Below are 12,323 nucleotides of genomic sequence, written 5' to 3' on the forward strand. Positions count from 1 at the left end.
ATTTCTTTCCTCGTCAAGACCAAGTAAGTCCTGATCTGTGAGATACCCCGTCTTCATGATCTATGAGCTATTCCACATCAACGATATCAAGCTCTAAATTCAGCGCTCTTGCCTTACGGATGATTTTTTCACTGATCTCTCCCACCATGAGGAGCCCTGGTGGCCCAGTGGTTAAGAGCTTGGCTGCTGACCAAAAGGTTGGCAGTTGGAATCTACCAGCTGCTCCTTGGAACCTTATGGGGCACTTCTCTGTCCTATAGGGTCACTATGAGTTGGAATCAACTTAACAGCAATGGATTTTTCTTCCATCATATTATCCTGATCAAATGCTTGGAGCATGTTCACAATTTTTTCCATTGTATGTAGTACGTATTACTAACGACGAGATTTATTAAAAAACAAAACAAAAAAACACACGGTTGTAAGTACGGTTTGTTGTAACTCAAATATGTCATAAGTTGGGAACTACGTATATATCTGAGCTTGGCCCTGGGAATACCTATACCTCTGAGCTTGGCCCTGGGAATACCTATATCTCTGAGCTTGGCCCTGGGAGAACCCACTGAATCCTGGAGACTCAACTATGAACCTGATAGAAGCCACAGGTCATGGCGTCCTCCCCATATGGAGAAAAACAAGTTTCAGTCCTCCTTTTTCCCATCTATATAAGGGGTGCATTGGATCTAGTGATCTCCAAAATAGTGGCTCCCAGTTTGGAGGATTCGTGAATTCTGTGATAGATGGTATATGGGGTCTGCCTAGCTCCTCTTCCCTGAGAATTGCCCTTCTGGGTGAATTTCTGAAGCCATAACTCTGTGACCCTATACTCCTTGGCCACAGCTGATTGGACCAGTAAAAACATCTGATTCATGAGGGCCAATCAGATCCTTTGTCTCAGGACTGGGCTTTGTGACTCTGCCAGTCAGTCTGTTGTGCAGATGAGCTTGAGAGAATGTAAGACCTGGGCTGGGGCAGGAGGCACTGGGAAGCTGGTCTGTAGACAGATAGAAACTGCCCCAGGAGGCGGGTCCTGGGGCTTTGTTGCCTTTTACCCCCACCCCCCGCCCCCTACCCCCCATTCATCACCCCTTCTTCTGGAAAAGCACCCAATTTACTCTGGGGAAGACTTCCCTTCTTGTATTGGGAGCAGCCTTGCCCTGCAATCTCCTGTTCACTGTAGCCCTGTGACTCCAGTAAGGTCCATCAGACAGCCTCTCCCAGGACTGAATTTTTAGCAACAGGCTACCGAGAGGGAGAAAGAGGCCAGAACTGATTGATCTACCCCACACTGGCAGCCTGAAGACACTGTCCCCTTGTTCCTGCCTCATAGATCCTAGATCCTGGAGATTCCTGGGTCGTGTCCCTCCTCAGCCAGTTTTCCGGCCGCTCGATGACTGTTACGTACTTACCAATCTGCTGCTGTGAGCCAGCTTTGGTCTCGGTTGTGGGCAGCCTTGGGGCCCTGATGGTTGGTGAGAGGAGCCAGTTTCACCCAGTGGCTGTTCTTGCCCTCAGGTTTGCTCTCCTGCCCTTCAAATAAATTCCCATTTTTGTCTCAGCTGGTTCAGGGGATGGGGGTAGGAGGAAAGGACAGGGCTTACAGCCTTGCAGCCAAGGATTGTCTGACCTCAGACACAGTAACAGAAATGACTGGCAAGTGCTAGGGAACACAGCTGTGCTCACCTCTGCTGGTGGGTAGGAAGGGGCTTTAACTCAGCTCACCATCGCCTCCACGCTGGGACACAAGGGGGCTTTGGACTGGCTGCCCCTTGAGAAGAGCCTCCTCCTCTGAGGCACTTGTGGAAGCCTTGATACTCACTGGGGAAAGTCAAGTAAAGAGAGGGTCCCTGTTTTTCCAAGCTCACCGGGAGTGAGAGACTTTGAGGACCAGAACATTCCACCTGTTAATGCTTGTCCTGCAGCGTGATGGTCATGGATACCCAGGAAAGGGAGCCAAGAGATCCCTTCTCACTTCCACGGCAGTGAAGAGAGCTGAGGAGGGAGGCCTTTGTCCTCAGACCAGATGGGCCTTGCATCTGTTTCTCAAACAAGCAGGCTTCGTGTTCATTCACAAATCCACTCTGCTTGCTGCTCTGTAAGAACGGTGCCATCTGCAACAGGAGGAGCCCCAGTTTCCAGGCTCCACAAAGCCCTGTGAGACAGACAGGTGTCCCAGATCTGTGATCCCAAGTTACAAAGGCGGAAACCAAAGCTCAGAAAAGCCACGTGTCAGACCCCAGGTCCCACCGCCAGGACTAGTCCAAGGACTCCTGGTTTAGGGCCCTTCCCACAGGAAGTTTAATTGTTTTTTTCTTACTCCTGAGTTAGTCAATAATAATAATAATAATAGCCAACCTTTACTGAGCAGTAGTCAAAATACTCATCTTTCCATACATTATCTCACTTAATTCTAATAACAGCCGCGTGAAGAGGTGGCATTTTTATCATCCCCACTTTGCAGATGATAAAACTGAGGCTTAAGAAGTTCAGGTAACTTGCCCAAGGACACAAAACCACTAAGTGTGATCTGGCTCCAGGGCCTGTGTTAACCACTGTCCTACTCAGTTTCCCTTACAGGGAGGAAGTGACTGGCCACTTTCACCAGCCCCTGGCAAACAAGGACTTGCCAGAGGGCCCAGTGAGGAGATTGTGACTGTGGTGGACAGCTCTGACATGGAGGGATGGCCAGCTCCTGGTCCTCTCCTTACCCAGTCTTGCAAATTACCATTTGCCTCAAGTGGATTTACTCCAGGTGAATGCGTGGCAGGCAAGAGAGGTGGTAAAGACCTGGGAGTTCATGAGGGAACTCTGAGGTATGTGCAACACAGGGTGACTCCTCCCTGGAACCATGACAGTGTAATGGTTTATGCCACTTTTTTTAGCCTTACCGGTGCCGCCCTCAGGATTCCTCATGACACAGTGCCCCAGCAGCCCTGGCCTACAGACTGGAGCTGGCAGCCTGCTAAAGCATGTTGTGGGGGCAGAAATATTCAACTCTGCTGAACCAGTGCACAGTAATGAGTTCCTACTGTGTGCCAGGTACCTGTAGGATGTCTGAGATGGCAGAGGAGCTGGTCACTGGGCGGACTCTCCAGCCTCGCTCATCCTGTGAGCAGCACCACTAAAGGCTGGCTACTTCACCTCCATCCATTTAAACCTGACACCAGGCTTCAGTGTTCTCCCATTTTACCTGGAGGAAATGCTCTCTTCATTACTCTATGTGCTTTCTCTGAGAGGAGCAGAAAACAATGGATTCCTTGTAGTTATTTATTCCACAGGACCCTGATTCTTCAGAATGCTACCTGGGGTTAAGAAAGGAAAGGAAAAAAAAAAGTTCCATGACCAAATAAGTGTAGAAAATACCTAAATAAAACATTTCTCTCTGCAGGACTTCTCAGAGTCTTAAATATGCTAATACGCACTGTAACTCTTCAAGAAGTGGCTACAGTGTGCAATGTTCCCCAAAGGCATTTTACTAAGAAATCTTTCCTTTCACAGGACATATATACTGCAGAGAGTAGTTTTTTGTTGTTGTTGTTTTCAGGAAATATTGGATTATATGGCTTTGACAATCTTTTTTCATTTGGGGAAAAGAATATGTTTTAAAACAATTAAAATACATAATGATATGCACAGATTTTTTCACTCACAAAGTTGGGTTCATCTTTTGTGATGATCTTACAGGTTTCAGGAGCCTGCATTTTTTTTTTTTTTTTTCCATTTGATAGGAGCTGCCATCCACTGAAGAAATCTACACTTTAACTATTTTTACTAAAGCATGATAAAAAAAAAAAAAGCATGATATACAGATTAAAAAGTGCACATGTCATATGTGTATTAAAAAAAAAAAAAAGACCCATTGCTCTCAAGTTGATTACAACTCATGGCGACCCCCTGTATTACAGAGTAGAACTGAACTCCATAATGTTTTCTTGGCTGTAATCTTTATGGAAAACGGATCACCAGACTTTTCTTCCACACAACCGTGTGGGTTTGAACTGCCAACCTTTTGGTTAGTAGCCATGTACAGTTCAGTGACATTATGTTCATTGTGTTATTCAGCCATCACCATTAACATTTCCCAAATTTTTCCATCACCCTTAACAGAAAGTCAGTGTCCCAGGAACCTTTCATATGCGTACAGCTTGATAGATTTATATAAGCTGAACACACCCATGTAGCTAACACCCAGATAAAAAAAATAGAACATGGCCCGCGACCCCTCCTGACTTCCTTCCCCAAGGGTGACCACTATCCTAACTTCTAACAGCATAGCTTGGTTTTCGCTTGGTTTTGTTCTTTATATTTTGTATTATGTTTGTATTTGTATTATGTGAATATATCACAGTTGATTTATCCATTCTACTCTTGATGGGCATTTGGATTGTTTCCAGTTTGGGGCTGTTATTTATGCAGCTGCAATGGAAGGTTTTATGTATGTCTTTTGGTGACCACGTGCATGAATTTCTATCGGTAGTAGACTAACTGGGTCATAGAGGATGCATATATTTCTAAACTGCTTTCCCAAGTGGTGGCACCAATTTGCATTCCTGCCATGAGTTTATGGCAGAGAGTTGCACTTGTTATACACCCTAATGTTTGATATTTACTATTTAATTTTAGCCTTTTCTGTTGGGTAGAGCTGTTTTATTTAAAAAATAATTAATAGGCTATTTTTTAGTAGTTTTAGATTTACAGAATAATTGAGTAGATACAACATAGAGTTCCACATACATTATTCCCACCCTTGCCCATCATTTTCCCTGTTATTAACATCTTGCATTGTTGTTGTTGTTAGGTACCATCAAGTTAGTTCCAACCCATAGTGATTCTGTGTACAACAAAATGAAACAGTGCCTGGTCCCGTGCCATCCTCACAATCGTTGCTATGTTTGAGCCCATTGTTGCATAATTTACCATAATTTGTTATGATCCAACAGACAAATCCTTTGCATAGTCAATAAAACAATAAAAACTTTGAACATGTTATCGGGAGGGATCAGTCCCTGAAGAAGGACATCATGCTTGGTAAAATAGAGGGTCAGCAAAAAATAGGAAGATTTGCAATGAGATGCACTGACACAGTGGCTGCAACAATGGGCTCAAGCATAACCAGGATTGTGAGGATGGTGCAGGACTGGGCAGTGTTTTGTTCTATCGTACATAGGGTTGCTATGAGTCGGAATTAACTTGATGGCACCTAACAACAGCAACTACGTTACCAAGAATGAGGTCCTTCTCCTGGGACTGGTCCCTCCTGATAACATGTCCAAAATACATGGGACAAAGTCTCGCCATCTTCTCTTCTAAGGAGCATTCTGGCTGTACTTCTTCCAAGACAGATTTGTTCATTCTTCTGGCAGTCCATGGTATATTCAATATTGTTTGTCAATACCATAATTCAAAGGCATCAATTGTACTTTTGTTTTCCTTATTCATTGCCCAGTTTTCACATGCATATGAGGTGATTGAAAATACCATGGCTTGGGTTAGGTGCACTGTAGTCCACAAAGTGACATCTTTGTTTTTTAACACTTTAATGAGGTCTTTTGCAGCAGATCTGCCCAATGCAATACATCATTTGATTTCTTTCTTTTTTTTTCATTGAAGGCCTCTGGTTGCCTGTTCAAGGACAGAACTGATTTCTTGACCACTGCTTCCATGGGTGTTGACTGTGGATCCAAGTAAAATGAAACCCTTGACAACTTCAGTATTTTCATTTATCATGATATTGCTTATTGGTCCAGTTGTGAGAATTTTTTTTTTAATGCACCATTAAAATTTTTTTTTTTGTTGTGCTTTAGGTGAAAGTTTACAGTGCAAATTAGTTTCTCATTCAAAAATTTATACACAAATTAGTTTGTGACATTGGTTGAAATCCCAGCAATGTGTCAGCATTCTCCCCCTTTCTACCCCGAGTTCACCATGTCCATTCGTCCAGTTTTCCTGTCACTTTCTGCCTTCTTATCTTTGTTTTTGGGCAGGTGTTGGCCATTTGGTCTCATATACTTGACTGAACTAAGAAGCACTTTCCTCATGTGTGTTAGTTTGTTTTACAGGCCTGTCTAATCTTTGGCTGAAAGGTGGACTTTGGAAGTGGCTTCAGTTTTGAGTTAGCAGGTTGTCTGGGGGCCATAGTTTCGGGGGTTCCTCTGGCCTCTGTCAGACCAGTAAGTCTGGTCTTTTTTTTATGAATTCGAGTTTTGTTATACAATTTTCTTCCACTCTGTCTGGGACCCTCCATCACGATTCCTGTCACAGCGTTTGGTGGTGGTAGCCAGAAACCATCTAGTTCTTCTGGGTTCAGGCTGGTGGAGACTGTGGTTCATGTGGTCCGTTAGTCCTTTGGACTAATGTTTCCCTTGCGTCTTTGGTTTCCTTCATTTTCCTTTGCTCCAGATGAGACAGGACCAGGAGATGTATCTTGGATGGCCACTTGCAGCTTTTAAGACCCTAGACGCTACTCACCAAAGAGGATGTAGAACATTTTCTTTATAAACTATGTGCTAATTGACCTAGATGTCCCCCTGGCACATGGTCAGCAGCCAGAAAACCCTCACGGGATGAATACCTGGATTTCTATTGGACTTCAATTGCTACTGTTGTCGCTGTCATCCCAGCAGGCCCTGGCCCCCATCCTACCAGGCAGCATGGTCAGGCTGGTCTGGCCAACTCTGGGCCTCTCATTGTGAGCCCCTCATTGATGTCTATTCCGAGTCAGTCCTCATAGGTGGGACATCCTGCTCATCAGTCTAAATTCCTTCAGCTGTGGGCCCTGCCCCAGCCCACCTCACTTCCTCTACAGAATGAGCTTGGCCAGGCCAAGGAAGCTGTCAGCAAGTGCATCCCCATAAGGAAGGCCTTCTGGGGTCTGGGGTCAAGACAGGCCTCAGGGCAGAGCTGGAACCAAGCATGTTTGAAGGTTGGAAGGGGTGTTTGGGGCTGAAAAGTACTCTGGGTCCTGGCCAGGGTTCCTCTATGTCTCTAGTTCCTCTGAGGTCTGAACACTGTGCCAAAGGGTGGGGGTAGACCCCACGCATCACCTCATCCCTGGCTGGCCCAGGCAGAGGGTGGCCTCATCCCTCTGCCCTATCTCTGGCCCCAGCACCCTCAGCATCCTTCATCAGTCCTTATTCATTCACAGAGGTTTGCTGACTGGCTCTGCAGTCAGGTGGCCTTCCAGCTGGAGGTGCAATTACAAATAAGAATCGCTCCCCCCCGTAGAGGTTACATTCTAGTGGAGGAGCCAGGCCCAAACACAGTAAACAAAACATACGCTAAGTTTGTGATAGTTCCTAAAGAGAAAAAAAATGGAGAGAAATGGGGTAGAAAGGCCTCCACCTATTGTCATTTTAGATGGGTGGCCAGAGAAGGCATGCGGTACCCCCCCCCCCGCCCCCCCGCAGTCCCATTCACTTGCTTTTGTCCATCCAGGCAGAGTTATGGTCCCTCACCGCCTTTGCCTGAACTTCTGCCCCTGAGGCCCCTCCACGCAGAAGCTGGAGAACTTTCCAAGCACATCTGACCCTGTCATCCCCCTGCTTAGATTCATTCATGGGCGCTGGGGGACAGAGGCCCAGTCTCGTGGAGAGAGTGGTGTTTACAGACCTGCCGCAGTTGGCCCTCCTCTCCCGGGGGGGCCTCAGATTATACCAGGCCCCCTCCTCCCTGGAGCCCTGTCCAAGGAGACGCACTCTCCCTCTGGCTTTCAGGCCTCGCTTCACTCCTCCAGGCTTTCAGGGCCCCGAACACTTTCCAAGCCACATTCCTGTTCTCAGGCCGGGCTTGGAGGTCACCTTCTCCCAGGCCGCGGGTAGAGGCCCCCCACCACAACATGCGACAACTGCACAGCAGTGCCCCGCCCCACGCCGGCCTCGGGAGGGCTGGGGCCGAGTCTGTCCCGTTCTCCTCCCAACAAAAACGTGTCGAATGAATGACTTTTACCAGGCAGGGACCTGGCCTCATTCACGTCAGATCTCCCGGGCCCACCCCCGCCCCGCTCCGCCGAGGAGGGCGCTGGAGTACCGAGGATCGGTTCCAGGAGCGGGGTGGCGGGTGGGACCCCCTTCCCCGGGGCGCCGAGAGGACAGGGAAAGTCCCTCTGCAGGCCCTAGCGCCATTCTCGCTGAGGACCCGGCCGGGCGGGTGCGGGGCAGGAGGAGGTGCCGGGCGCTGAGTGGCGGCTCCGGGTCCACCTCCTGGCGCGCCGGTGCGGGCGGGAGGCGGGAGGCGGGAGGCGGGGAGCGCAGGGGCGGCGGCGAGAGGGAGTGCAGCAGCGAGCATGTGCCGCGGCGCCCAGTAACCAGGGACGACCGCGGCAACTAAGCGGCGGGGTCGGCGCCCAGCCCAGCGCAGCTCCGCGCCGCGGCGCCCGGCGAGGGCGGCGGCGGAGGGCACGGGCCTGCGGTGAGGCTGCCTCGGCCCCCACGCCGCGCTGCGCCCAGGGCGCCCGAGGAGCCGCCAGCAGCGTCGCGCCGCGCGGGCACGGCGCAGACAAAGGCGCGGCCCCGGCCCGGCCCAGCCCGGCCCGCCCGGCCGTCCGTCGCCCCGCCCGCGGCCGGACCCGGCCCGCGCCGGCCGAGCCCCTCCCGCTGGGCGCCCCAAAGGGGTCCAGCCTGGGGGGCGGGGGCCGTGGCCGCTGAGGATGGGGAAATCCAACAGCAAGTTGAAGCCTGAAGTTGTGGAGGAGCTGACCAGGAAAACCTACTGTGAGTGTTTGCGCGCCGGGGACCCCAGCCCAGCGTCTACACCCCGCCCCCCGCACCTCCTCTTCTCACTTGCACCCCTCCGCCATCACACTGTCAATCCCAAACCCCTAAACCCTCCTCTGGTCCCCTCTCCATTCCCCTCAACGCCGCAACCCTCCCGCGTCATTTCCTCCACTGCCTCTGACCCGGGCCACTTGGAGTCTCCGGGCCGCGCCCCCAGCCCCACGCCTGGCCCTATTGTTCTAGCCTCGCCCTCCGCCCCCAGCCCGGGACGTGTGCTGACTGTCAGCGTGAGAAAGACCACCCCCAGACCGGGCGGGAGAGCCCCAGCCCACCCGCTGCCCCCTCTCTGCAGAGCTGTCCAAAAAGGCGGGAGGTGTACAAGGGCGGGGGGCGGGGGGCGGGGGCTCGGGGAGGGGGCGCCCGGTTGCAGTGGCTCTGGCCGCGCGGAGCCGACTGGCACGAGCCCCGCTGGGGGGTGATTCATGCATCACGATGCCGCTGCTGCTGCAAGGTTGTCCTGTCGCCCCCTTCCTGGCTCCGAATCGTGTGTGGGGGGCGGGGAGGTGGCGAGATTTGTCAGAGGTTGGGGCGGCGGCTGCCTGGGCGGGGAAGGGTCCTGGATCTCTGTTGGCTGCAGGATTTACAGACTGAATTTTCCTCTGGCTCCGAGCTCACCTCCCCTTTTTCTATCTGTCAAACACCAAAATGGATTTATACAGCTTAGGTGATCTGATCGGTCTGAGCATTTAACCATGGGTCACCCGAAGAAGAGGGTCTGTTAAATTTCTGATGTCTCTAGACCCAAACCAGTGTGCCTCTCTCCACAGCTTGCCCAAGTTCACAACTCTTCGGTCCCTCTGCATCTCCAGTTTCTCCATTCCAGGCTTTCCCTTTCCCTGCTGCCTCTCAGGAGATGCCCCAGTATGCCAGGGGTTAATGGCACTGGGTTCCAGCCACACTGTCTCTGGGGCTGGGACTTGGAGAGAATTATGGCTCCCTAGTCTAGAAAGGTTTCTGCCTTGGTGTTTGACTTGGGAGGGGGAAGTGCCCTGGGCTTGAAATTCAGAACCTATACCTCAGAAGTTTTGTGGGCCGGTCCGCTCATCATCCCCCCAGAAGCAGCAGATTGACTGCCAGATCCATGCATTGATGGAGGCATGGGAGGCAGCATCTAGTGGTGCATTGCACAACCTCTGCTCACCCCCTGCCCCCCCCCCCCCACAACTCCATTGGTCTTCCAGGCACGTCTGCAGGTCTGTCCAAGCCCATGCTTCATCTTCATGCCTCTCACCCCATGTGCTTGGAACTAAAGGGGCTTTCCTGAGTGGGCTTGTCTACTATACTGGCCTTTCTCCAGTGGAATTCTGCAGCTAGGAGCTCACATCCCAGTAGCTGCTCCACGAAGGGGTGAAGCTCCGAAGACCAGAGACTCCATCCTTGGCTGCTCTCACTCTCTTTCCAAGGTGGGTGGGTGGCCCTTTCCAGTCTGGCTGCTATTTTGTGACACATACTACATCTATCTTCAGGCTCAGATCAGGTGTGGCCCACAGCTGTCAGCAGGCAGGCTGAAGGTGAGACTTCCTGGCCACAGAGGGCACCGTAGGCTTTGCTGAGAGCTGTGGGCCATGGGCTGTACCAGGCATGTCCACTGTGGTAAGAAGCAGGGGAACCCAGTGCCATTAACCCCTGGCATACTGGGGCATCTCCTGAGAGGCTGTGGGGAGAAGGAAAGCCTGGAATGGAGAATGAGCCCAGGGAAGCCAGACTTCCTGCTTATTGAGCTCTGAGCTCTTTGCTTGTGTTATCACATCTAATCCTCACCATAGCCCTACGCATGGTGGATACTGTGACCATCCTCATTTACAGATGAGGCAACTAAGGCTCAGAGAGGCAAAGTGACATGCTCAAGATTTCATGGCCAGTCACAAGGTGGCATCAGGACTTGGACTCAGACCTCTCTGGCTCCAAAGCTCTGCTCAGAGCTCACGCTGAGAATAAGGAGGGGCTTTTCTGTGTGTCAGTTTCTGATTTCTGCTGTAGGCCCATGATGGTGGATTCTGGATAGAAAGGGGCAGGGGCAGTCATTTTATCCATCCCCCTTTCCCAGGGCAGATCTGTCAACTTCAAAAGAAGTTGAGTCAACAAGGTTTTGTTAGAATCGAGCTGTGTGGTGCTGTGCTGGGCTATTTTTAAAAGCCATCGGAGACATGGAACAGTTTGGAAGGAGGAGAGAGTTCGTTTGGGTACTTTTCCTCTGTAGAAGCCCTTATTAGGGTTGGCCTGGTGGTGGAGGTGTGGGTTCACGTGTCTCCTCTCAGTCTCCCTAGTTGATGTAGGATCCCTCAGGGCAGGGCCTTGTCTGTTTGCTTAACAGCTGTATTCTCCCTGAGCTAGCACTTAGTAGGTCCACAGATATTTGTTGAATGAAAAGACCTCCAACAGGAAAAGAAGAGAAAGCTTCCAGCTTGATTCTAAGACCCCCAGATGGGCTTCCTTCTGATGGAGTACAAAGTTATCTGCTCTTTGTTCCGGGGAATTCTGGGTACAGGATTAAAAGAAGAACCACTTAGGAAGGACTCTCAAATGTCAGAATCTCCTGGAAAACTTGTTAAATATGAAGATGCCTGGATCCCCCTCCCAGAGTTGAGGTTCTTTAGGTCTGGGCCGGGGCCCAGGAATCTGTATCCTTGCCCAGTGTCTGTTGTACAGCTCATGGTTCTGGGAAGCCCAGGTGAATAACCACAATTGTTGGAGGGTCCTGCTGTAAGCATTCCCTGGTGTCCCAGTCTACCTTGTGTACAGCTGGCTACAACTCTGAGGGGACCTGGAGGGGAGCCCCAGATGCTCACGCCTGAATCGATGCTGGGTACCATCCTTGGTAGTGATTCTCTGGTGGTTTGTGTGTGTGTGAGGAAGCAGGGGAAGGCCTAAAAGTTGCAGCCATGTGGCCCTTGCCAGCCACACCTGGATTCAGCCCGGCTAAAACTATCTTTCAGGCTTAATACTCCAGAGCAGATTTTTTTCCTCCTCTGCAGAAAAGATTTTTTAAAAATCGTCAGTGCCCTGTAACCTAAATGTCACCCTTCCTGACACAGTTCATGTCCAGGAGCAGCAGGAGGTCATTGAGGGGTGGAGGTGGCCCTGTTGAGCCAGAACTTACAGAGTAATGGTCAATGTCCCCAGCAACCTGGCTTCTTTGATATCTGGCACACTTTCTTCCAGCTTGTTGTTGAGGCTGGTGGCATGCCTGTGCCTAGGCTGTGGGGAGACCATTTAAGAGGCTGGTCCCCTTATCTAACAGAGCCTCAGTTTCCTCATCTGCGAAGTGGGTGTAATCATGGCACCTGAGTTGGAAGGGATGTGAGAAGCCAACATGATAATTTGCATATAGCATTGGGCCTAGCGTGTGGAAAGCAATCAGTAAATGTTAGTGATTGTTATTAATATGGTTGTTTTGACCACCCAATTTAGCACCATCTTGAACTGGTCTTAAATATCTCTTGTGGACAAATTTCACCTCCTCAGAGAGGAATCTCCTAGTCCTGATCTTTGTGCCAGGGCCAGAGTAGGTATACCAAAAAAAAACCAAACCCAGTGCCGTTGAGTTGATTC

The 12,323-nt window shown here is 50.5% G+C and overlaps 1 protein-coding gene across 2 annotated transcripts in view; it reads left to right on the plus strand.

Annotated features, from left to right (window-relative positions):
* The first annotated feature begins 8,446 nt into the window (after nt 1-8,446).
* The window catches only part of NCS1 (neuronal calcium sensor 1), a 59,784-nt gene continuing 55,907 nt past the window's right edge, over nt 8,447-12,323 (plus strand). Inside the window, exon 1 of one of the 2 annotated variants that reach the window (XM_049897009.1) lies at nt 8,447-8,708. In XM_049897009.1, coding sequence (XP_049752966.1) covers nt 8,645-8,708 — 64 coding nt within the window. In that variant the 5' untranslated portion in view covers nt 8,447-8,644. The remainder of the gene's footprint in view (nt 8,709-12,323) is intronic. The other variant, XM_049897008.1, reaches the window with a different exon arrangement.

The sequence above is a fragment of the Elephas maximus genome, chromosome 9 (genome assembly GCF_024166365.1).
Source record: "Elephas maximus indicus isolate mEleMax1 chromosome 9, mEleMax1 primary haplotype, whole genome shotgun sequence".
In the NCBI taxonomy this organism is placed as follows: domain Eukaryota; kingdom Metazoa; phylum Chordata; class Mammalia; order Proboscidea; family Elephantidae; genus Elephas; species Elephas maximus.